The following is a 26,756-nucleotide window of genomic DNA, read 5'->3' on the forward strand; positions in this document are numbered from 1 at the left end:
CTGTGCTTATCTAGAGCCAGTCGGGGGTCGAATTTCTTTGTATCCGGAACCCTGGGAAAACATCACCCAGGACTGATGGGTATTAAGGATAATTTTTGGAGGGTACACCGTTCCATTCTGTTCGGTACCCCCTCCCATCAGAAGGATCCCAGATGTTCCACCCAGTCAAAGGGATCAGGCAGCCTCAGAGGTATCTCAGCTGCTAGAAAAAGGAGTCATCCAGCCAGTCCCCTCAGACCAGATCGGATTAGGGACTTACTCAAGATTCTGTTAGGTGCCGAAAAGAACAGGGGACCTGAGACCCATACTAGAGCTCAGTCAACTCAACCGTTAACGTACACAAGTCCAAAATCCGGATGGTCACCCTACAATCTATTCTCCCATTGTTGGGAAAGGAAGTATGGATGTGCTCCATCGACCTGAAGGATGCTTACTACCATATCAAAATGGACAGGGCATCCAGGTGTCACCTACACTTCCGGCTGGGAGCCAGACATTTCCAGTTTCGAGCCGTGCTCTTTGGTCTCACCACAGCCCCCAGGGTGTTCACCAAGTGTATGGCAGTGGTGACCACTCACTTGAGACATCAAGGATTCCAGGTGTTTCCGTACCTGGACGACTGGCTCCTCACCACCCCCATCAGGCATTTACTAATTCAGACCAGGGACGCTACTATCAGTCTGTCTCACCAATTAGGCATTACGATAAACTGGAAAAAATCTGCCTTGTCGCCCTTACAGCATGTCACTTTTATAGGAGCAGAGCTGGACACCATTCAAATGCGAGTGTTTCTACCACAAGAAAGGATCACAGGGTTGCAACAACAAATTCTCACACTGATGCCTGTGAGACATGCGAAGGCAAGACTGATTCTTCAACTCCTAGGGACCATGGCAGCTACGATCATGTTGGTTCCGTTAGCGAGATTACGCACGAGAATTCTTCAATGGCTTCTCTTTATCCAATGGTCTCTCCAAAGACTTCTGCCTTTCCCATCCAATCCTATTGACAGACAATTGCAAGCAGGACCTCTGCTGGTGGCTGTGCACCAACAACTTGAACGTAGGAAAACCCTGTGATGTTATGTGATCCTATCTCGCCTACATTCTGACTGATGGGTTCGGAGCCGATCCTCGGCTCCGACTCGGCACGCTTATGCCAAAGAGCGAAGTCTCTTATTGGCTGAGCTTACTATATCCCAGGATGCACCACTACCAGTCCCCCAGATCGCGTTTGCCGCTAACAAGCAAAGACGTGGTCTCGAGCTTGGCTGAGCTAAGTAGTGTTTTTTTCACTTACTTTCCTGTCAGGGATTTCCTAAAATTCAACAAAAAGCTGTTTTAACAGCTATCTCGTGTTTTTTGTGTATGAGTGAATTTTTTTTGTGGTAAAATATTTGTGTGGTGATTGTGCATTGTCTGACTAGAGGTCCCATTTGAGTTGAAGGGCCTTCCCCTGTCAGTCCGTTGTCATTCAAGTCCCGTTTTTATTTTTAGGGTTCTTGGATACCTTTAGTTGTTTTTCTATTGTGTCAGTCTTGTTTAAAGAAAAAGAAAAAGAATTTTTTCTGTGATAGTTAGTGTGTTTGCTGTTCACCAGTTTGGTTGCCATAATGTCACAGGCTCCTAGGCCTTCAGGGTTTAAGAAGTGCACTAAGTGTAGTTTCAAGATGTCAATTACAGATGACCATTCTCTCTATGTGTACTGTTTGGGCCAAACATTTGCAGGAGTCCTGGCGTGTGCCCAGCGTTTTCCTCGAGGTCCTCCAAGAGAGGAGAAATAAACTTATTTTAAAAGGCCTTATTAAACCCTCATTTGAAGAGGCATTAGCTTCCTCTCCTTCTCCTGCAAAGAAGAAAAGGCGTCGGCTTGAGCAGCCCGTCGGATCCGACCGCCAAAAGACATAGGCAGGCTTCTCCTTGGCTCCACGGACTTGAGCCGAGGCGAACGGTCTGCCTCGATGCCTCCAGCCTCGACTCCTCTGGGTTTGGAGCCGGCGGCTGGGACCTCGAGGCGGGTCATCTTCATCGGCTCCACTGATCTTGGAGCCGATGAAGGTTGTCCGCTCTGACACTTCCTCCTCTGCGCCGAAGCCCTCTTCGGCACCGATGGAAATTGGTTTGGACACTCCGTCGGCGCCGATAATTATCGAGTCGATTCGGAGCCGGTCCCCTAGTCCCTTGGAGCCGTTGGAGAGGCCTACTCGGACCCGTTCGGTCTCTTCCAGGTCATCAAGGATGTCAGATTCGGACATAGACAGGGTACTCCAAAGACTTTTCCAGTCCCCAGTCTTTCAGAAATTTGTTTCGGCTCCGACCCAATTGGCTTCGGAGCCGATAGCCCATTCCATTGCCATTCCTCCTCCGACCGCTTCAGCTCCGTCGGAGCAGGTGCTGATGGAGCCAGTAGAGATCCTAGGGTCGGCTCCGACCCTTACTCCAACCCCGGCCTTCGGGTCCGAGTTTAGCACACGGACTTCTTCGGCCGGGCCCGGGGGTGACGTTTCGGGACCAATGCTGTCGGTTCCAAGCCTCCCTCTCGGTGCTTCGGCCGCGGGACTTCCGTCTGCTATCATGGCTCCCATCAGGCGTCCAGGAGGTATCTGCGCTTCAGCCTGGGAGACAGTCATTTCCAATTTTGTGCACTGCCCTTTGGTCTCACCACAGCCCCCAGGGTGTTCACCAAGTGTTTGGCAGTAGTGACTGCTCACCTGAGGAGTCTCGGATTCCAAGTGTTTCCCTATCTGGACGACTGGCTCCTGACTGCCACCACCAGGCATCTACTACTAGAGAACCTACAAGCCACCATCTCCCTGGGTGTTTCCCTGGGAATTACATTCAACTGGTCAAAGTCTGTCTTGCTGCCTTCTCAGCGCATAAGATTCATAGGAGCAGAGATAGACTCAAAATTAATGCGGATCTTCCTTCCTACCGAAAGGATACAAACATTACAAAATCAGGTCGAGCCCTGCTTCTAAGATCCAAAGCCCCAGCCAGGATGGTCCTGCAACTTTTAGGTTCAATGTCTGCCACGGTTCTCCTAGTTCCTCTGGCAAGGTTGCACATGAGGATTCTCCAGTGGCTATTATTGACACAATGGTCTTTTCAAGATCTCCCCCTCAATCATCACATACTGATTACAGAAATGTGCAAACGGGACCTCCGCTGGTGGCTTCTGCCATCCAATCTGAATCAGGGAAGACCCTTTGTTATACCCCTCCGGTGGCCGCCTTGACTACGGATGCCTCCCAGGCGGGGTGGGGGGGCCATTGTCTGGGCAGGTCAGTTCAAGGTTCTTGGCTTCCCAACGAAACATCTCTCCATATCAATGTGTTGGAAATGAGGGCTGTACTTCTGTCCTTACAAGCCCTCCACAAGTTTCTCCCTCAAGGCATTATCGCCATCCACACAGACAACATGTCGGCGGTCTGGTATCTAAACAAACAAGGAGGGACCAGATCTTACCCCCTTTGCAGAGAGGCCATGAGGGTGTGGGAATGGGCAGTGGCTACCAAGCGCTTCCTGGTAGTGACCCACATTCCAGGCAAATCCAATGTATTGGCAGACAGACTGAGCAGGACTATTCTCTCTCCTCACGAGTGGTCTCTGAACGAAACAGTAGCAGCTCAGATTTTCAAAAGATGGGGGATTCCGTGCTGCGACCTGTTTGCAACACCACGAAACATGAAATGCAAAAGGTTCTTTTCCTTGACCCCGCGTCAAGGGGAGACAGCTACGGATGCTCTAGTCCAACCTTGGCCAACAGGACTGCTTTATGCTTTTCCTCCGATTCCACTCCTCCCCAAAGTCATCCAGAAAGCTTCCCAATTGGGGTCCACAATGATTCTAAGTGCTCCGTACTGGCCTCGTCAGGTATGGTTCCCCTACCTACAGAAATATACTCTGGACAGTCCTTAGTTCTTGGATCTAATTCCGGACCTTCTGGTTCATCAGTCGGGACAACAGCACCAGTCCCTTCACACTTTGAAATTAACAGCTTGGCTCCTCCACTTCCGACTATAGTCAGAAATCACACCTTGGACCCGGAAGTTATTCACATTTTATCTTCAGCCCACAAACCCACCACTAAGAAGTTGTATCACAGTAAGTGGAAGAGGTTTGCTATCTGGGCTCAACTCAGAGGCTTAGACCCTATTACTGCCCCGATACCAGAAGTCTTGAAATTTTTAACATCTTTGTTTAATCAAGGATCTTCAGTCTCTACTATTAAAGTCCAACTAGCAGCTATCTCCAAATTTCACGATTCCACAGACCCACCGTTGATGAGCAGCAGATTATGTAAAACTTTCATGAAAGGTGCTGTGCTTTTAAGACCCCCAATTTTTCATCCTGCGCCTCCGTGGGATCTTGATTTGGTACTTCGTGCCTTAACATCTTCCCCCTTTGAACCGGCTGCTACATGTGAGTTGAAATATCTGTCTTGGAAAACTGCCTTCTTAATTGCAATTACCTCTGCAAGAAGAGTTTCAGAACTTCAAGCCCTATCTATCAAACCACCGTACTTGATTTTTCACAAGGATAGAGCATCACTTAGACCTAATCCATCTTTTGTCCCAAATGTTTGCTCTAATCTCTGTCTCCAACAATCTTTAGAGCTACCAGTTTTCTTTCCAAAATTTTCAAACAAAGCGGAATACACCTTTCATACATTGGATGTTCACAGGCAATTGCGCTTCTATCTAGATAGGACTCAGCAAATTCGGAAAACAGATCAATTGTTTGTGTCCTTTTCAGATAATAAACTGGGTAAAACCATCACTAAAGCTACTATTGCCAAATGGATCAGAGATTGCATAACTCAAGCTTATTCCTCTTCAAATAAACAACTTACAACATCTGTCAAAGCTCACTCTACTAGAGCTATGGCTACCTCTATTGCATTCCATTCCAAGCTCGCTATTTCTGAGATTTGTGCTGCGGCTACTTGGTCCAACCCACACACTTTCATTTCCCACTATAAATTGGATGTGGCATCTAAAGGACGAGCATCATTTGGGACCTCAATTTTGTTCTTCAAGCCCTCAGTCTTCCACCCTTCGAGCCTGCAGCTACCTGCGACTTAAAGTTTCTAACATGGAAAACAGCCTTTTTGATAGCTATCACTTCAGCGAGGCGGGTCTCTGAAATCCAAGCCCTTTCCATCAAACCCCCATATTTGATTTTCCATAAAGATAGAGTCTCCCTTAGACCAAACCAGTCATTCCTTCCCAAAGTGGCTTCTCTGTCTAATATAAATCAGTCTATTGAGCTGCCAGTTTTCTTCCCCAATTTTTCCAACAAGGCAGAATTCAGATTTCACCAACTAGATGTACATAGACAGTTACGCATCTATCTCCATCGGTCAAAAGAGATTCGGAAATCTGACCAACTCTTTGTCTCCTTTTCCGAAAACCGTCTTGGTTCTCCGATATCCAAGGTCACGCTCTCTAGATGGATAGCCAGCTGTATTTCCTTCATCTATCACACAGCAGGTAAAACTCTGCCCTTTCCACCTAAAGCCCACTCCACAAGAGCTGTTTCCACATCTGCAGCCTATCAGGCTAGATTGTCAATGGATGATATATGTGCTGCGGCCACTTGGGCTTCTCCTCACACCTTTGTCTCTCATTACAAATTGGACGTGGTTTCCAGGGGCAGATCTTCATTTGGATCCACGGTTCTCAGGAGTATTTTCCTATGAGCCACCCGGGTTGTAGGTGCTAGGGACGCTGTCCCATGGGTAAGAATGTAAGCGAGATATAACATAATATCAAGAAGTTATGTACTCACCATAACGTTCGATGTATGTAGTCCAGCTCACCTCACATTCTTACTTACCCTCCCGCCTTCCCCTACCTGGAGGATTTGGAGGTTATTTTTTTATCATGCAGAGTCCCTTTGATTAATTTGTTTGAATATTTAGTATGTATGGATGTGTGTTATGTATGCAATAACTGAGTTGTTTGCAGCAAACTAGATCTGGGGATGTGAAGCAGTGTACTATGGGATACCCTCTTAGCCCAGCCAATCAGAGACTTTTGAGCTAGTAAATAGGCTGAGTCGGAGCCAATATTCGGCTCCGAACCCATGGGTAAGAATGTGAGGCGAGATGGACTACATACATCGAACGTCATGGTGAGTACATAACTTCTTGTTTTGAAAATCCCAGAGAGCTTTCCAGGACAAACATGGTGATTCTTCCCCCAGGGACAGGGGGGAAGTGCTAATGGAAGACACTGACCACATAGCAGAGGGGGTCCTCAAAACCAGGGCAACAGGGAATCTTTCCTTGGTAAGTCCTTTCAGCGCTCCTGAAATGAGGTCTGCCTGTCCATCTGTGGAGGCAGTCGAGGGCCACTTATCTTTGTATCCAAAGCCTGGCTAACAATAATAAAAGACAAATGGGTACAGAGCATCGTATCCCGAGGTTACTCCATACCCTTTTCCTTCCTTGCCCCAAACACAAAAAAAATCCCGGACGTTCCACCCAGTCAAAGGGAACAGGCAAGTCTAGAAATACAAAAGTTGCTAGACAAAAGAGTCATACAAACAGTCCCCGCAGACTAAATATGATCCAGACATACCCATGGTTCTCTTTAGTTCCAAAGAAAACAGGAGACTGGAGACCCCATCCTGGACCTCAGCAAATTAAACATAGTAAGAAAGTCAAAGTTCCGGATGGTAACACTGCAGTCAATCCTCCCTTTTCTGGGAATAGACATTTGGATGTGCTCTACAGACCTCCAGGATGCGTACTACCACATAAAAATGGACAGGCAGTCCTGGAGTAATTTGCCATTTTGGCTGGGAGCCAGTCACTACCAGCTCCGAGCTCTGCCCTTTGGCCTCACTACAGCCCCCAGAGTGCTCGCCAAGTGTATGGCAGTAGTAGCGGCTCACTTAGAGATGCCTGGGATTCAGAGTGTTTCCGTACCTAGACGACTGGCTCCTAACCGCCACCACTACCAAGTATCTACTATCTAAAGTGAGAGACACTACCTTGCGTCTCTGCTCTCTCCTACGAATCACAATAAACTATGAAAAATCCGCCTTGTTGCCATCTCAGCGTATCGTTTTTATAGAAGCTGATCTAGATACAAAAAAATGATGGCAAAACTTCCCTCCGAAAGGGTTCAAGTCCTACGACGTCAGGTCCTAGACCTTCTTTCCAAGAAAAAAGTATAAGCAAGAACATTTCTGAAAGTCTATGGAACTGTGGCAGCAGCAATAACTCTAATTCCATTAGCACATCTTCACATGAGAATTGTAAATTGGCTACTGTTCACTCAGTGGTCCATGCAGGAACTACCAATGTCCCACCAAATTTTGATAATGGAATCTTGCAAGAAATTCCTTTGTTGGTGGCTTTACTCCACTCATGTCACATTAGTTCAACCCTTTATTCTTCCCTAACCATCAGCCACAGTGACTACGGATCAGATTGGGGGGGGGGGGGCATTATCTGGGAAAGACAGTCCAAGGCACTTGTCTGGACCACGAGGCCCATTTGCACATCAGTGTCCTAGAGATGAGAGCAGTGCTTTTAGCATTGCAGGCATTCCAGGACTGTCTTCTGCTAGGAACTATTGCAGTACAGACAGACAGCATGTCATTTGTGTGGTACATAAACAAGGAAGAACCAGATGTTACCCCCTTTGTTGGGAGGCCCTGAGAGTATGGCAGTGGACGACATCCTTCCAGTGCTTTCTGATAGCAATGCACATCCTGGGGAAGTCCGGCGTGATAGCAAACAAACTCAGCGGCACTATTTTAATGCCTCACGAGTGGTCCCTAAAACAAGAAGTGTCGGATAAGATTTTCCGCAAATGGGGCCAGCCTTGCTGCGACCTTTTTGCCACATCCATAAACACCAAATGCAGTAACTACTTTGCCCTGATCCTCCCTACAGGAGAGTCACCAAGGGATGCACTTGTCCACAATTGGCCCTCGGGTCTACTATATGCCTTTCCTCCCTTTCCATTGATACCCAAAGTCCTTCAGAAAGCCAATCACTTGGGAAGGAACTTGATACTCGTCGCCCCCTACTGGCCTCAACAAATCTGGTTCCTCTTCCTGTGGCCTCATCTCCACGAGGAGCTGTGGATTCTGGACCCAGTTCAGGACCTCCTGACTCATGCATCAGGGATGCGGCACCCCTCCCTTCAAACCCTCAAATTGACAACTTATCTGCTCCAATTCCAACCATAGCCAGGCTCCCTAACCTTTCTCCATCAGTAAAACATATCTTAATCTTGTCTCACAAGGCTGTACTTTTCCATTATCGGGGCAACAGGTGTAATGAGCAGCCACATAAATTTTAATTGCTATAAACGTAGAAACTTAAGATGTGAAGTTGTTCAATCTCGCCGGTCATTCTTGACTGATGGGTTCGGAGCCGATCCATTGGCTCCGGTATGGCCATATGCAAAGCTCAAGGTCTTCCAGTAGCTCGAGGCCAAGCCCCTAACCCATGCTGCACCGTGAATTACCCCAGAACATGTTTGCCGCGGCATCTGATTGGAGGTTCCAGTGCAAGCTCGGACCAGTACAATTTAAAATGTTTTCTATTTAGCAGTTAGTTAAATAATTTTACTAAACTTCTGACTAAGATAGTTAGATAGCTTTTATAGCTTCCTTGAAGTTCCCCTTCCCGTGTGTTATTATTACTCTTTAAAATATCGACCTCGTTTGTGTTTTGGCCTAGTTATCTCTTAGAGTGTGTGTTTAAGTAGTTTTTCTAGTGGCTATAAACATCCTTTTTCTATTGTTTTGGCCATAGTTTTCTGTAGAGTGTGTGTCATAGCTTTTTAGTGGCTATATACAGCCTTTTTCTAGTTGTTTAAAATTTTTTGGATTCTTTATCTCAGGCTCGTTTCTGAGTGTGTGTGTGTTTAGAGCCTAGTAGCTTTATTAATATCTGGTTTGCGTGTTAAAGTAGTTATTATGGCGGATGATAAGGACAAACATCCCAATTCGGGTTTTAAAAAATGCCCAGACTGCAGTCAGAAAATGTCAGTGACTGATGGACATGTTACCTGTGTGTATTTTTTAGGGGCTGTCCACTTACAAGAATCTGGTGCTATCTGCCATTCCTTTTCATCAACAGTGTTGTTAGAGAGGAAAAGAAAGTTAATGGACAGTGGTTTGCTTAAACACCCCTTTCAAGAGGCTTTGAGTGACCAGGATGTGGCCAGCAAATCTTCTAAGTCCTCTGTTGAATCTAAGGACTCCAAGTACTCAAAAAAGTGTGATGACTCTGCAACATCAACTCCACAGTCTTTGGAGCCAACTGTCTTTTCTTTTTGGAGCCGGCCCACAGCCTTGGGGCCGGTATCCGAAGTGCCTCAGTCACCATTGCTCCAGTCGACACGATCGGTGCATTCATCTAGATAGTCTGTCAGCCTTTCAGATTTGGATATGGATCGATTGGTGCAGAAGCTTTTACAGGCACCAGGCCTTGCTAAATTGTTGTCTGCTCCGACCCAAGCAGCTTCGAAGCCGAAGATCACTACTCCAGCTTTGGCTACTCCTCCTCCGAGCCGTATCAGCCCTTCGGAGCCAGAAGAAGCAGACCTGCTGATCGTGGAACCTTTGGAGCTGAGACCTGCTACAGTGTCCTCGGCTCCATCCACTCTGATGTCCTCGGAGTGGAACGGGGACTCTTGGAGCCGACACTCTCTAGTTGGATCTGGGGAGGATAGTCGGACTGACTTGTCGGTGCCGACTCTTGCTCTCGGGGCTTCGGCTCGGATGAGCTCGGCTCCTACATCCGGCTCAGAGCCCACTGCCTCGATGCGGGAGGGTTTGACTGTTCCCTCAGATCTGTCGATTCCTTCCCATCGGAGCCCTGGTGCCTTCGAAGCCATGAGGAGAGCTTTGTCTCCCAAGACATCCTCAACTTCAGGCCTTGCTTTCTCATCCTCTAAAGAACCTGTGTCTGATTCTGCTTCTATCATCCAGGCTAAGCATAGAGACTCAGAGCCTCAGGTTGCTCTTCCAAGACCTCCCCAAAGGCTCCCACTGAGGAGGTCCCCAGGAAGAGATTATGCAAGAGGAGACACTTGGACTCCCCACAGGAGTCTTTAACATCTGACACTGACTTGGATGAGTCAGAAAGGTCCCCATGGTCCCTCTCTGAGGATATCTCCTTTGCTGAGATACTTGAGATCCTTAGGCAGAGGGGTGATTGGCAATCCAAAAGCCCTAATGAGGATGAGTCAGTTCTCCTGAAAGCTTTCGGGTCTCAACCCTCCACTTCTTGGGTGTCTCTGCCCTTCGATGAGCTCATGCAGTTGGTTTCTCGAAGGGCGTGGGAGTCACCGGAGTCCATGGAGCCTGTCCCTAGGAGGCCTAACAAGTTTATATCAGCCCCAGCTGACAAAACTTTCTTAACCAAAGGAGTCCCAGTTGATGCCGTGGTGGTGGCGGCGGCCACCAAAAATGAAATGTCTGAGACTTCCTCGTCTGTCCAGCCTCCTAATAGAGAGTCTAGGATCATGGATAGATATGGGAAATGCATGTTCAGTTCAGCGACTTTTGCTCTCCGTTCACTGAACTACTTAATCCATTTTACTAGGTTGCAGAGAGATCTCCTTAAGGAGTTGGGAGATGCTCTTCAGGGTACAATAGCTGCAGGTGCTTCTGACAAAGTTGCTGCCCAGCTTTCTACCCTAAATTTTATTATCAACTCGTCTATGCATCTCCTATCCTATGCAGCTGATGGGACAAGTAGGGCAGCGGGTACAGGAATCGCTCTTAGAAGACATTCCCGGATGCGCTTGTGTTCCTTCGCAGAGCCCTTTGTCATCCTTTTTTAACACCCCCTTTGATGGCTACTTCCCTTTTTGGGCCTAAAGTGAAGGAAACCTTGACCAGATGTGAACAGGAAGGAAAGACTCTGCCACCAGAGTCCGTTTTTTCACCCCTGCCCGACCTTATCCCAAAGGTCAATGGGGAGGGAAAATGTGGTTCCGGAAAGCCAAAGGAGCCTTTCAGGACAAACGTGGTGAACCCCCTTCCAGGGTCAGAGGAGGGGGTAATAATGGAAGATGCCGCCCTCGCGGTAGAGGGGGTCCGCAACTTCAGGGTGACAGATCACTTCTCTGGGCAACCCTATCAGCGCTCCTGAAAGGAGGCCCGACTGTCCTGCTCTGGAGGTAGTCAGGGGTCGCTTATCTTTATACCCAGATGGGTGGCAAGAAATAAAAGACAGCTGGGTACAAAGTATCATTTCCGGAGGGTACTTCATACCATTCGCCACACCCCTGTCCATAAGGAGAATCCCGGACATTCCACCCAGTTACATGGAACAAGCAACTATAGAGGTCCGAAAGTAGCTACAAAAAAAGTCATCCAGCCAGTCCCAGCAGACCAGACAGGATCCAGAACTTACTCAAGATTCTTTTTGGTTCCAAAGAAAACGGGGGACTGGAGACCCATTTTGGACCTCAGCAGACTCGACCAATATGTAAATAAAGAGAAGGTCCGGATGGTCACGCTTCAGTTTATACTTCCCTTCTTAGGGAAAGACAATTGGATGTGCTCGATAGATCTCAAGGATGCGTACTACCACATAAAGATGGCCAGGCCATCCAGAGATCACCCGCATTTCCGGCTGGGAGCCAACCATTTTCAGTTTTGAGCCCTGCCCTTTGGTCTCACCACAGCCCCCAGTGTTCACCAAATGCATAGCAGTGGTCACTGTTCACTTGAGGCGTCTAGAAATCCAGGTGTTTCCATATGTAGATGATTGGCTTCTTACTGCCACCACCAGGCATCATCTTATTCAGGCAAGGGAGTACACTCTCTCACTCTGCAATCATTTAGGTATTACAATCAACTCAGAAAAGTCTGCCTTGTCGCCATCGCAGCATATCATTTTTATCGGGGCAGAGCTAGACACCTCAACCACCACTCTAATGCTACCATTCGAAAGAGTATTTCTTCGTCAGCATGTCAGCACATTGGTATCAGAAGACAGAGCACCAGCTTCAGAAGTTTTGAAATTACTGGGTATGATGGCTGCAGCAATCCTAGCCATACCATTAGTACGAATGCATATGAGGATCCTTCAGTGGCTCTTCAATGGCTGTTGTTCTCTCAATGGTCTTACCAGGAACTACCCATGGACCACATGATATTGATTATGAGCTCTTGCAAGAAAGATCTCCAATGGTGGTTGATGTCTCTTCATGTCACCATAGGACACCCCTTTGTTCTACCCCCTCCAGTAGCCATTGTGACCATGGAAGCTTCCCTGATAGGGTGGGGGGCATTTTCAGGGAAACACTGTCCAAGGCACATAGACCAATCAGAAGTCACACTTGCATATCAATGTTCTGGAGATGAGAGCAGTACTTTTGGCATTGCAGTACTTCCAGGACTCTCTTCCTCTAGGAACGATTGCGATTCAGACAGACAATATGTCAGTAGTCTGGTACTTGAACAAGCAAGGGGGAACCAGATTTTACCCCCGTTGCCGAGAAGCCCGCAGAGTTTGGCAGTGGGCTGTTTCCTCCCAAAACAATGTTGCATTTTGGCCTTTTGAAAATATGAGAGTTCTGATTAAGCTCTAATAAGGAATACACCCAGGGACATGAGTGCAGTAATTTGGACATCTGTGAAAATGTGGGCATTGGAGAGTGTCGGCAGTATTATAAACGCAAGCAGTTTAAATGTTGCGCAGCAGCTGTGTTTTGTTCCCTCACAAAATATTTTTGAGGGAGCATTTGTCTTGCATTAAGTCATGCAAACATCCGAAAGATGTGAACAGTGCGTATTTCAGAAGGACAGAGTTACTGGAATGTAGGCGGAGTATGTAATGAAAATGGCTGCATTAAATTAAAAAAAAAAAAAGATATTAAATGTCACAGACAGAAGAACTGTTACTCCCAACTTTTATTCCATTTCACGTTTGGTACCTCTTTGGCCTGTTGTACCCGGAAGTCGTTATTTCCAAAGAGTGTGTCACTGCACTGTTACAGGATTGATAGGTTGCGTTATTGACCATTTGATTGACACACGATATATCCTTATTTTAGTTTGAATTTTGGTTTCCTATTTGTAAAAGTGAATGTGTAAATAACTAGATGCCCGATTACCCAGTGATATGGCAGTTTGTGTTGTTGCCTCATTGTATGTAGTTCTCCGGTTGTCTTGCTTTCTGCAAGTGTATTTGTCCTCATCTCTTCCCTGTACGATGTGAGTTTTTTTATTAAGCTTGTCAGTTTCTTCATACATCCCACGGACAAGGCTGAGGCAAACTTGTGTGTGTGTGTGTGTGTGTGTGTGTGTGTGTGTGTGTGTGTGTGTGTGTGTGTGTGTGTGTGTGTGTGGTGTCCTGCAATAAACGGGACCACAACCCTGTCTAAGTTTAGGTTTTGGCTTAATGTCCTTTGAGTACTAACACAGCAGTAGCTGAACGATCAACGTTATACTGAGCGCTAGGATTCCAAATGCTCATTATGACTGTTGCCCCGATAATGGAAAAGTACCCACAAGGCTTTGATGAGAAAGTTATATAGCAGTAAATGGAAAGGATTTTCTTCATGGGCCTTGAATAATCACATCGATCCCTTCTCTGCCCTAATAGCTTCCATTCTTGAATTCCTAGCAAAGCTGTTTAATGAAGGGGCAGCTGCAGCTACTGTTCTAGTTCAGTTAGGAGCCATATCTAATTTCTGTTTAGGTGAATCTAGCCCAAATGTGATGTCCCATAGACTTTGCAAAGCCTTTCTCAAAGGTGCATTTTTATTAAGACCACCTGTTAAGGTCCCTCCACCACCATGGCACTTAAATTTTGTCTTATCCCATTTGATTCTTTCCCCTTTTCGAGCTTGCATCATCCTGCAATCTTAAGTATTTTACTTGGAAAACGATTCTTTTGATAGCTGTTACTTCTGCTTAATGTTCTCTGACCTTGATTGCTCTATTAGGTATTCAGTAACCTTTTTTTTTAGCTATATCTGCAAACAAGATATGGGGAGCTCTTGTGGTGCATGATGGGATAGGGTTTTTGCCACGCGCTAGTAGAAGACCACAAGCTTTTGTATAAGGCTGAGTCGAAACAGAGAATCGGTTCCGAACCCAACCTGCTAAGAATGAAGGCGAGATGGAGAACACACATGGAACATTATGGTGAGATCATAACTTCTTTGTACATTCCTTGGATGTTCACATGCAGTTATGTTTCTGCCTTCAAAGAACAAAACAATTCAGGAAGTCAGAGCAGTTGTTTGTCTCTTTCGTCTAACCATAAAGGTCAAGCAGTTTTGAGAATGGCAATAGCAAAGTGGATAACCAGTTGCATGTCTTTTGTTTATGAGAAAAATGGTTTGAAGTTGCCTATCCCTTCAAAAGCCCATCCAACAAGATTCAAAGCTGCCTCAACAGCTTTTTCATCCAGAATTCCTATTGATGACATTTGTACTGCAGCTGCCTCATCTAAGTCTCATACCTTTGTGACTCATTATAAGTTTGACATGGTTTCCAGGAGCAGAATGTTCTGTGGCTCCTCAGTGCTCCGGAGTATATCCTTCCTTGAGGCCACCCAAGAAATTCTGTAGCTGGAGACTCTGACCCATTAATGAACCAAAATGAGAAGGACATCAGATGTATTAGTTATGTACTTACCATAACTTGGTGTCTGTGTTGTTGTCCTCTTCTCATTCTGCTTTACCTTCCATCCCAACCACCCCCCTCCAAAAGCGCACTGGTTCTAGAGGATCTAGAAAGGCTTTTGTTAGAACCTACATTCCAGGTTGAGCTTTTGGTTCCTTTTTCTTCTGTCTGCTTTCTATAAGGGGGCAGCAAACTTGATGTTGCGCGGTTGAGCTAACACAGAGGATTATGGGTGAGGGAGGAGCTCGAGCCTGGAAGCTGAAGCCTGTAGAAAGTGGCCAATTTGGATATGAGGATCGGATCCGTAACCCATTAGTGAAGCATAATGAGAAGAGGACAACACAGATACCAAGTTCTGGTAAGTACATAACTAATAATTTTAACTTATTGATGTCAGTTAATGGAAAACACAATGTTTACAGATGATTTAAATATGAAGATCAGGACCAAAACATATTCCTGATGGGGGAAGGTGCTGTTCTGGGGGGGGGGGGGGGTTATGCACTGCATGCTGTAGTGCAAAGATAAGTTTAGAAACATTGACAAATCACTTTATGGGGTCATTTGCATATTTCCCATTGGCCTCCATTACAGGAGGTTTAAGATATTACACAGTGAAGACTGTAGCTTGGCTATATATCTAAATCTATATCTCTCTCTCTCTCTGTCTATATATATATATATATATATATATATATATATATATATATATATACACACGTGTGTGTGTGTGTGTGTGTATGTATATATATATATATATATATATATATATATATATATATATATATATATATATATATGTATATGTGTGTGTGTGTGTGTGTATATATATATATATATATATATATATATATATATATATATGTATATGTGTGTGTGTGTGTGTATATATATATATATATATATATATATATATATATATATATATATATATATGTGTGTGGTGTGTGTGTGTGTGTATACACACACACACACACACACACACACACATGCATAACATATAAACTTTATATAAAAATATAGTTGTAGGTCTGTCTGCATCTGTATATCTAGGGATCCATTTAACATTACAAATGGCAGAAACACTGAAAGGCATAATAGTGATCACAGAAGGTTGAAGACACTAGAGTAGGTTCATAGTTGTGTGTACTAGGCTAATGGCCCTGGAGCTTTTACAAGCCTAGCCCATAGGATTACCCTGGTATCGTGCCACCCAACCTTAGTTCTCATTGCCTCTGTCAAGTAAAGCCACTGGAGTGATCCCTGGGGTGGATTTTCTATTTCCCATCCACTCATCAGGATTTCTCTTGAAGAGGGCCAGTGAGGTGCTCTGCTTGGCATGTATGGGAAATTGCTTGACATGTATGGGAAGTCTGTTCCATACCATGGGCAGTCTCTGGGTTATGAACCTGTCCCTTCAGCATGTTCTGTTGATTGTGGTAATGAGGCTGACGGTGCGACGGGATTGGGATTTCTTTAGGTGTAGCATTTCTAACTGAGTATGGTCAGACATGGCTTTGTACGTCAAGCAGACATCGCCTCCAAGTAGGCAATATGAGACAGAGAATAGTTAGAGTTTTTTTGAGTCTGTCCATATAGGACAAATGTTTAAGGCTTAGGATCCTCTTTGTAAGGCACTTTTGTGGCCTCTCCAGTTGTTGCAGGTTTTTAGTGAGGTACATGCCAAATATGGCATTGTACTCAATGATTGGCCTAATGAGGGAAGAGTAGATGGAGACAATGACCTCTTTCTCCCTGGATGCAAAACCCTTAGTAATGAGATGTGCCACATAAGGACTTTCTGATCACAGTGGCATTGTGGAGGTCAAAAGAGAGGTTGCTGTCAACCTGTGTTCCCAGATCTCTTATAACGCATTCAATGTTCAGTGAATTACCATTGATGTGGTGATTCATGGGAACTGGATTTTTCCCAAAGGGGATGACGACACATTTCTTGGCACTGAGCTTAAGGCCATGGTTCTGATACCAGTCGTCGGTCTCAGTGAGGCCTTTCTGTAACATGTCAACATCACTTAAGGAGTTAATAATTGCTCCCAGTTTGCAATTGTCTGCGAACATAGTCAGCCAGAGTCCCTTTGTGTTGGCCTGGACTTCAGAGAAGTAAATACCAAACAGGAGAGGACCCAGGACTGAACCCTGTGGGACTCCACTCATGACTGGTCAGCAGTTTGACTTGGAGTCCGCTACTTTCACTATGTGGGTTCTACTTGTGAGCCAGTTTGCAACCCACCTATTGATATAGGGGTTGATGCCTAGCTTAGTGAGTTTTTCTATGATTCCTGAGTGGGGAATTGTATCAAAGGCCTTGGCCTGATCAAGGTAGGTTGTATGAACTACCTTGCTTTCATCCACAGCTCTGGTACCTGACACAAAGAAGGTGACCAAGTTGAGCAGGCATGATCTGCCCTTCACAAAACCAAACTGTGTGGAAACCAGAGTTTGGATATTCCCTATATCCTTGTCTATTAGGTTCATGATGATGCTTTCCATAGCTTTGCATATCAGACTCGTGAGGCTAATGGGGCGATAGTTCTCAGGGTCTGTAGTCTCAACCCTTTTTGCGGAGAGGGATGACTGTAGCAGTGCACCATTTAGTAGGGACAAAGCTTGAGGTGAGGCTGTGGTTGAATAGGGTGCACACTTGAGGTGCCAGTTCAGTCTGTAGTTCATGTAGAACACAGCCAGGGATATTGTCAGGTCCCATACAAGCTGTAATCCTGGCATTGGACAGTGCTGTTTTAACCTGTGCAGCAGTAATACTGGGTGCCTGGCAATCTACTGGTATTGTGACTGGTCCTTTGGGGGGGTAAAGTTGGCACTGAATCTGTCGGCCAGTATATTGGCAATATCTGTTGGCTCAGTATAGGAGGTACCATTGTGCAGTAGCTCAGAGCAAATCTGGGTATTGCCATGGAAATTCTTTCCATAACTATAGAATGCTTTGTGGTTGTCTTTACAATCTGCTGTAATTCTGTTTTCATAGCTAGCTTTACAGGATTTGATGAGGGATCTCATCTTTTTGTTGAGGCTGGTAAGGGAGTTTTTCCAGTCTTGGGACTTCACCTTCACCAGTTTCATCCTACTGTTGTAGAGTTTGTTTATGGCAGGGGACCACCAGATTGGCTTCCTTTTTTTTGGAGGAGAGCATCTTGGTTCTGTTGGGTATGGCAAGATCCATGCATTTGTGTATGTGTTCGTACAGTGCATTGGTGTATGATTCCGCGGTCATGCAACTTTTCTCCATTTGCATGGGTGCAGCAAAGTTAGCCACCTCTGTTTTTAGGAGCCCAAAGTTGGCTTTGGATAAGTTTTTCATGGTGGTTACCTTTTCGAGGGGGTGAGAGGGGTGTGGATTTCCAAGGTGATTACTTTGTGGTCGGATCTAACCAGGGAGGAGTTGACATACAGTAGAGCAGTAAAGCAGGGCCTGGATTTGTGCCGTTTGTCCACTGTAGTGTGATTTCTGAGCGGTATATATAATAGTAGAGGGTGTGAGGGGAGCATGGGTGCTTGCCTTTCTACATATAATGTATGTCAAATTTTTCTGGGTTTTGGGTGTCAGCCTTTAGTGATAAATGGTTCTGCTGTTATCTGTTTTAGCAGATCAGCATTTTAAATGTATTTTATATTTAGCTATATATATTATATTTGCACACACACACACACACACACACACACACACACACACACACACACACACACCTCTTTCATTTTGCCATGATACTGTAGCTTCATTCACTTGGAAATCAAATATTTTATTTATTTAGTAGCATTTGCTTACTGGGATTGTTTAACAGGGTAAATACAAATATCTCTCTTCAGCGGAGGCCTGGGGAGAAAAATGCCATTCAAATTGTACATCAAAGCATTACAATATAATATAATACAGAGAATGATATAATATGCAGAAACAGCTTTCTGCACATGCAGCGAGTATTAACATTTTTACTTGCTGTTGAGAGATTTGTGCACATGGTTAGCGTAATGCAGCAGTAATTTGATAGTCGATGCAGTTTTGCAGGTTGGTTCATGTGCAGTTCATTTTAGTATTCTTCAGACGTTAGTATTGGATACAAATTATTTCATTGTCCTTCCCCTTTTCTGGCTGTATAACTTTAGAAAAGTGTTTTAAGTTATTACTTAGTAAATAACTAGAAGTGTTGTTTTCCCTTTTATAACATATAGCTTGGACATTCATATCTGCTAAACCTGGTACTACAGGACCACTAAACTTGCATGCCTGTCTAGTTTCTTGCCTTTTTGTGGAGGAATTGCTTTGCATTCTGCCTAAAGGTTATGTTTTGCTACAGTACATTCATTTGCCAGAGGAATGGCCTACAGTTACATGAATGCATTCACCATAACAGTAGATGTTTCTGAGTATTTCTTTAACCTTCATTTATTGTAATGCTTAATATTAAGCACTCTGTGGAATAATGCAGTATAGAAAACAAGCTAAGCATATAAAACTAGTCATATAAAATTAAAACACAGGTTCAATTAAATATAAAATAGCATAATTGATATGAAGGGTTCCTAAATGGGACTACACATTCAAAACAAAACTTTTCCTGCATGCCTGAATCACAGAAAATATTTATATCCATGGAGGAAGCTCAAGGCAAGCCTAATGCCTAGCTGAGGCTATATGGCAAGTCTTAGGAATGATTGAATAGGAAGCTGACCTGATGGTTTGAGCTCCCTGTTGGAGACAAGAAGTGTGGCTGCATAAGGCTAATGGATATTTTTTTAACTGACCTTGATGCCATTGGGTACCTTTGTATCAAGAATGTTATGAGCAGAGACATAGCCGGGGTGAGGCAAAGTGCCAGCTAATATAGGTATGAAGGTGTTAGGGGGAGCAGTTGGAGATGTCGTTCAATCAGTAAGTAGTCCAGTACCGGTATTCATTTTTGTATGAGCACTCAGAACTGAATCTTGCTTTTGTGATCATGTCAAGATTTAGGCAGGACTAAAGCACTGCAGCATTTTTTGTATGGTACACCTTGTAGCAAGCAGCTTGCTGCAGTTTTAAAAGTTGAAGGATCAGAACTTTATTTTAAGCTCTTTATCCTGGAGTTGAGGGATGCAGAAATGGAACCTGGTTTGGTGTTGAAGTTAGGAGTGCCAGACAAATCGGGAATTGGCTTTTTTTTTTGTATTCAACTTACATTTGAAAGGTGCCAAATTGGGTAATGGCACCAGGTACAGGATGAGACAGTTAACAACTCTTGCAAGTATCTTGCAAGTAAATTCTGCATCCACTGTTGGTGCACATGATCCCTGTTATCAAGTCCATGGTGTAACACATTGCAGTAGTCAGGTTCATTTGATACCAGAGCATGACTTACTATAACCATGTTCAAATATGGAGCATTCCTCTTTGAATTAAAACCTGTCCTTTCTCGTCTGTTGCATGGCTTCTGCAGATAGTACTGCTCCTAAAGTAGTTTTGCTTGTGCATATGGTGTATCCTGTGTACCACTTTTCTGACCCTCCTAGATTACACTCGTTTACTCTCTGTGTACTACAAGTGCCAGATACTACAGGTAATATATAGATTAGCTTAAGTTTTGTGCTAAGAACAACTGATTGTAATGCCAGGGAGTGCAGTTTATCTAGGGGATTTCTATTAAGCTATGTTAAGACGTGTTGCAGCATGAGAGTTGTGTTGGCCTGTGCAAGGAAAGGGACAACTGACGGAATTGACAGGATTGTTGTGCTTTGTGATTTGAGTAAGTCAGAATGTTATTTTTTTTTGTGCATAGGTCATTAATTTGGAGAGTTGCTGCTGTGGTAAGTGCCTTTACATAATGCTAGTGTGCTTATGTAACTCACATTCTAAGTATTTTTTGTGTGCTTATTGTAGAAACTGCAGATTAAATGAACTCTAAAATGTTTTGGTTTTGCTGCTGTTAACCAAGGTGCATATCATAAAAAGACATATAACTCACTTTCTTCCTGACCAGGTGGAATACAGTGTGAATGGAAGCATGGCATGGACATCATTGAGAGCTGAGCAGAATGTCACAGAAATAAAGGGACTACAGCAAAATGTACTGTACACCATCAAGGTGAGTTGTCATATTAATGATACAACAGCTCCAGAAAAGGAAATGCATAGTTAAAAAAGTGATGTAGCCTGTTCCATATATCTAATACCTTTCACTTTTGGCGTACTGAAGTGTGTACATACAGTAAGAAGACTGGTAATGCAGTTCTAATGGGAATAGAATGGTAGCCTGGTTTATCAGAGTTGGGAAACACACAGGGAGGCTTAAAGGGACAATTGCTTGCTTTAAGTAGTTGGTACCGTTTTACTTTTGGCTAACCAAAGTGTTTTTGCATTAAAAAGACTGGGACTGCTATTTTAGTGTTAAAGTAGCCTTCTCAGTCCGAGTTGAGAAACACACAGGGAGGCTTAAAGTGAGATTGTTTCATGAGCCAATGGCCAGAGGGCACAGGAGTTAGTTTTCAGCTTTTTTTATGTCGGCTATAAATTAGGCAGCTTTTCATGGAACTGTTCACTGTGCTATGGATGTTAGATGTACCCTGTATAGTAGCAAATCTATAAGGCTAGTACTTAGGACTTTAATCTGTAACTCATTAAGGCTTTGTGTGGAGCTAAACTTAGAGCAGTGAGTTAGTGCATTAGACAGCACTAAAATCAGATTATAGCACTATCTCACATCTAGCCTTAAGCCTAGACACCAATCAGGTGACCCCCTGTAAAACAAAATCCATAAACCATAATAGCCCAACCCTAATACAGGTCCTGGCAACATAGATTTGCAGTCTCTTAATGTCTGAGTGACCAGCTTGGTAGATGTGGGCATCCAGAGACTGTGTAGCAGTTGTCACACGTATTTGGATAACCTTTTAATATTTAAAGAAACCAACACAGTATGTGAGAGATGTACATACTTAACTTCTTTGGAGGCAAAAATTTTGCTTTTAAACAAGGTTGTCGGAACACACACACACTACATCACCCTTTGCGGATGCCACTCACCACACACTCAGACCTTCTTAACCTGAGGCACTTAAAAGAAACCTCCCCATACCTCAAAGACCATCTGAGCCATCAAATGGCAACACCTATCCTCAGCAACCACTGAAGCACACACCAAAAGCAGCATCTAACACCACACACAAGCCTACACCCTATTATCCCCAAAAGCAAAGCCCATAAGACAAGCAAACACTTTAACTAGTACTGTTGTGATAGGGGTTTTTTTGTATGACAAACAGATGCCCCTCTCACTAGGCTGGAAAATGAGAAGATAATGGTTAGTAGCCAACATAGAGCAAGGATTCGCAGTATCACTCAAATCACTGCATCACAGCTAGCAATATGATTGTGTCATATTCCATGTGGGTGTACATGACCTGAGACTTATTTTACTGGACTGTATGAAAAGAGAGGGTTCCTATCACGTAGTCGAACTTTTACAAGTTCAAACCTCATATGGTCGAGACCATAAGCTCGAATTTGTAAAAATTCGAGCGTTTCAATGGAAATCTCCTTAAGCAGAGGTTTCCATTTTGTTCAATGGGATGGGATCTCGGAGTTGGTATATTTAAGTAGTGGGGATGTGGGGGGATCAGGGGGGCTTGCCCCCTGCTTAAAATAGTTTATTTTGTTTTCTGTTTTTTTTTTTTTTTTATCCATAGTCGAAGTTTTGTAACTTCGAATATAATGGTTCGAACATTACGTGTTCAGAATTATAAGACTTCGACTATGTGATATAGACCCGAAAAGAGATATTATGGATTTCTGAGTATGGGTTATAGACAGGTACATGTCTTGCAGTGAGCAACATTCTACCTTCACCATGGGTGACATCACAGTATGAACAGAAAATGACTAAGTTTAATAACTGGCTTAGTGTTTGATGTCACTCCCAAGGGAATCCAGTATGTATCAGCATGGACAACATGTTTATCAGACCATGTTGCTTTGCCAAGGATGGTCTGCACCTCTCCCACCTGGGCTTTCTGATATTGACTAAAACTTTATCCTCCCCTTAAAGCCTTTTTTTAGGCAATGTTAAAATAACAAAGCTATCAACATAGCAAAAAAAAAAAAAAAAAAAACTCAAAGCAACCTGAAGGTGCTGCTCTATGCTCAGAGCCTAAACAAGAAGCTCTAAACCGTACAAGCTCTCCTAACTCTGAGCATGTAGACATCTGTCCTGTCACAGAGACTTGGTTTAAAGCCCAAGAAAGTACTCTGATAGTGGAAGGCTGCAGTGCCTTACACACATTTAGACCAAAAGCAATACAGACAGGGATTGAAGGTGGAGGTGTCTCTATCTACATTAGCAACAAATACAACTCCAGATTGGTTAAACAGGATGATGTATTGGAGTTCATCCACATCCAAGTCTCCATAAACAAGGTTCCTTACCCATTTTCTGATTAGCTATAGGTCACTTTCTACGGCTCAGGAAGCTCACAACTCTTACCTAGACCTACTAGAAACGATTGCCATCCAACCAGATACCTTATTCATTGGAGACTTTAACTACCACTCTATAGACTGGGAAACATACACTGCCTGTAAATCACAGGCACAATGTTTCTTGAACTTTATTGACACAAACATCCTGAACCAGATAGTGCACACTCCAACCAGAGAATCAAGCATATTGGACCTGGTAGTCACCAACATGGTCAAGCATTGCACCTAGGTTATGATGTGGAAGAAATGGGACATACTGTCTCCCTTGACCAGGCAAAGGCATTCAGTAGAATACTCCAGTCAGGTATTGTTGACAAACTCTCAGAAGTAGACATAAATCCATGCATAACTCACTGGATTTCTGGCTGGCTCACAGTTAGGATACAAGAAGCCTGGCTCAATGAGAACATTTTCACCAGGAGACATGTTATCAAACGTCTATCCCCGGTCTTGGTGCTGGGCCCTCCCCTATTTGGCATCTTCTTCTCAGAAGTAAATGCTAATGTCAAAGGCCTCAGGCCTACCAAGTTCACATATTACTGTGCATTGGGAGCCGTCATAGCTTCATCCCACAACAACAGCGTCCAACAAGAAAGTCTAACACAAACAAATGACTGGTGCCAAAGTCACAGATTAAAATTCAATACTAAGAAATGCATTATAATACCCTTTGGGAAATTGTCCACCCCTAAGAGTTAACCTGATAGATAGGGATCTGGGAACATATGTAATCAGTAATCTGATCTTTGACCAACAAGTAGCTAAGATAGTAAGAAAATCATTCTGTGTCCCGACTCATAAGCAGGAGTATGGCATCCAAGTCCAAGGAAGTTATAGTATCACTCTACTCAGCCCTTTTCAGACCTGTAAATGAGTCCTGTGCGCCCTTTAGTGTGTACTTAACCAGGCACTTGCACCAGCTGGAATGCTCTCAGAGATTCCTCACCAGGAAAATCCAGGGTATGAATCTCCTGTCCTACACAGATTGCTTTAAGGCCCTATCTCTGTACTCAGTCTACTACAGGTTACTGAGAGTCGATCTGTGCCTAGCGTGTAGGGCATCCTCAGATCCAGCATGATGAATCTCTTGCTCATCACCAAAACAAACAGCACCAGAAATCACTAGATCCAACTAGCTGATCCCGGTGCTATGGAATAGGCTCACTATTTACGTGAAGCAGAGTTTATCCCTGATCCTACTCAAAAGGAATCTTGATCATTGGATGGGAATCACAAACTCTCCCCCTGGTCAAGCCCCATGTCTGTTAGGGACAGAGGTTGACAGTAAGTAAATTAAACCCACACTAATACTCCCCCGTAAACCTTACCTACCTTTTTATTAACATACTCCCAACCATATACGTGTGCAAGGAACTCTGGGACAAAGCTGTTTTAGATTGCATGGATAGGCTTGTAAAGACCCTGCTGTACTTGTTAACTGTAAGTAAAACTTTCATTTCTAGTTATCCCAAAGTGAGTCCCCATTGGATTTATAGCATGCTGCTGTTTTCCTGCAATTTAACAGTTTAGAGCTGTTTTCTCAGGTTTCATGTCCTGTGAAATATAGTAGTATAAAAGTCTGTATGCTTAGCATCTGTATTTATATATAGTTAGAATGTAAATTAGCTCTAGCAAGTAGTATTCCTTACTTACATGGCTGTGATAAAGAAAGTCTTTTTTTAAACACCTTTATTGAATTGTCACTTGTGACATTGGCAAAATTAACCAAACTATATTAACAAGTTCACATTTACAAACATTATGCTCCACATATATTGTTATATATCATGTAACCTAAGCAACATTGCATAAATTATTCACTTCCTACCTTTTTTTTAAGCAAGAAACATCTGTATTAAATTGTCACTTAGGCAATCATGCATTTATGTAAACGAGAACAAACCACACCAACGCAATTGTAGACGCAAGCATTTTACATCACAAACCATACTGACACACACTCCCAGTTGCAAACATTATACATCACTTCCCAATCATTTTCATTCAAGCATTATATAGCTCATTTAAGTCCTGCTGTCTTTTAAACCTAATTCCTCCCCTGTATGCATTGTTCCCACAATTCCCATTTTTCCCCATGTAGTTTGCTCCTACTCTTTTCTAAAGATCTCAGTTCCAGTTGTTTTACCTCTTGTTACTATATTCGCTATTTCTAGTATAGTTGGTTTAGATTTTGATTTCCATTTTCTAATAATTGCTTTTTTCGCAGGCACCATAATTAGACACAGCGAGGCCTTACAATTCCAATTCCATATCATAGCTCAGAAAAATAATTTCTCTCATTAGACCAGTCTGCCCACCCAGCATCTCCAACAGTGCATCCCAATGTGAATCTTTAAAGTCTACCAGCTCACCGCAGTCCCAGATCACCACACTCCCAGAAAATATGTCTCCCAATTACCTCTTTTTTCTCGTCACACTTCTAACATTTGCTGTTTACCTGAGGAAAAATTCTCTGGAGTCTACTTGGTGTATAAAAATATCTATGTAAACATTTCCAAGCAAAAATCCTACATCTTCTAAATTGTTTGCGTATTTGGGAGACATACTTATATCCTTCCATTGTTTCTTTGTGAATTGCTTACCCAGTCTCTCTTCCCAATCCTTTCTAACCTCCTCTGATTGATTCTTATAGTTATCATACAGTATTTTATATGCTCTACTAATTATTCCTTTTCAAATGGCAGCTTCTGAGCTAGATTCTAATAAAAACTTTACCAGTGTTGGTCTTTCATTTAGGAGCCCCCCATTTCTTTCTCTTTGCCTATACTCTGTTATCAGTCCTTGATAGGGAGGGCAATCTCTAACCTGCAGTCCAAATAAATTCTTGGCATCTTTCCATTCTATCCTCTTTCCCTCTCGAGTTTGTTGCTCCTAATACCTTGGCTCCTTTGTTAGTTTTCTCCAATAAATTCCAGACCCCTCTTGCCTATTGTCTATATTTCTAATTGCAGTCATCCCTATTGGCAGAATCTTCTTTCTCCATTCCTGTGTTGTTTCTGTTCTTAGGATACTTTCTGTTACTTTATAGATATAATAATCTGTATGATTATTGTTATTCTCCTTAAAGGTCTGCATCCAAAATCCCAGTATGTCCTTGTTTCTTGAGCTTCCCCCTTGTTTTATCATCATCCCTTTCCACTTTGAATTATAGTTTTCTGTTGTGCTACATATAGGAGCCTTAAGTGTGTAGCTCTGAAATACCCCTTCTAATATGGTAATCCCATTCCACCCTGTTCTACTGGAAGAATCAGCTTATCCCACTTGACTCTTGCTGTCTTCCGCTCCCAAATAAAGTCCTTCAGCTCTTTATTAATTGCTATCCACAACTTCTCATTTGGTTGATAAAAATATACCTGATCTGTGTGTAAGACTAATGGGACTAAAAGCATTTTTAACTGCTTGTATCTTACTATCCATATGCATATAACAAAGCTTCCATTTTCTCAGTTTTTGTATTTTTTTGTTTAGTCTCTTCCCTCATGTCCTTTGCTGCCACACCAGAATCATTTGTAATCCATACTCCTAAATACTTCATCTTAGCATGTCCCCATAAATATGGATATTTTCTTACATTATGTTTACCTCTGGATCATCAGTGTTCTGTTAATGTTGTCAAATGTGTGCTTCCCCTC

At 43.5% G+C, this 26,756-nt stretch overlaps 1 protein-coding gene across 1 annotated transcript in view; it reads left to right on the forward strand.

Annotated features, from left to right (window-relative positions):
- The window catches only part of SORL1 (sortilin related receptor 1), a 5,131,225-nt gene that overhangs the window by 4,216,632 nt on the left and 887,837 nt on the right, over positions 1-26,756 (forward strand). Inside the window, exon 37 of the mRNA XM_044081038.1 lies at positions 20,609-20,713. Within this exon, the coding sequence (XP_043936973.1) occupies positions 20,609-20,713 (105 nt within the window). The remainder of the gene's footprint in view (positions 1-20,608; positions 20,714-26,756) is intronic.

This window comes from Protopterus annectens, chromosome 8.part0 (assembly GCF_019279795.1).
Source record: "Protopterus annectens isolate FY-2018-M chromosome 8.part0, PAN1.0, whole genome shotgun sequence".
NCBI classification, from domain to species: domain Eukaryota; kingdom Metazoa; phylum Chordata; order Ceratodontiformes; family Protopteridae; genus Protopterus; species Protopterus annectens.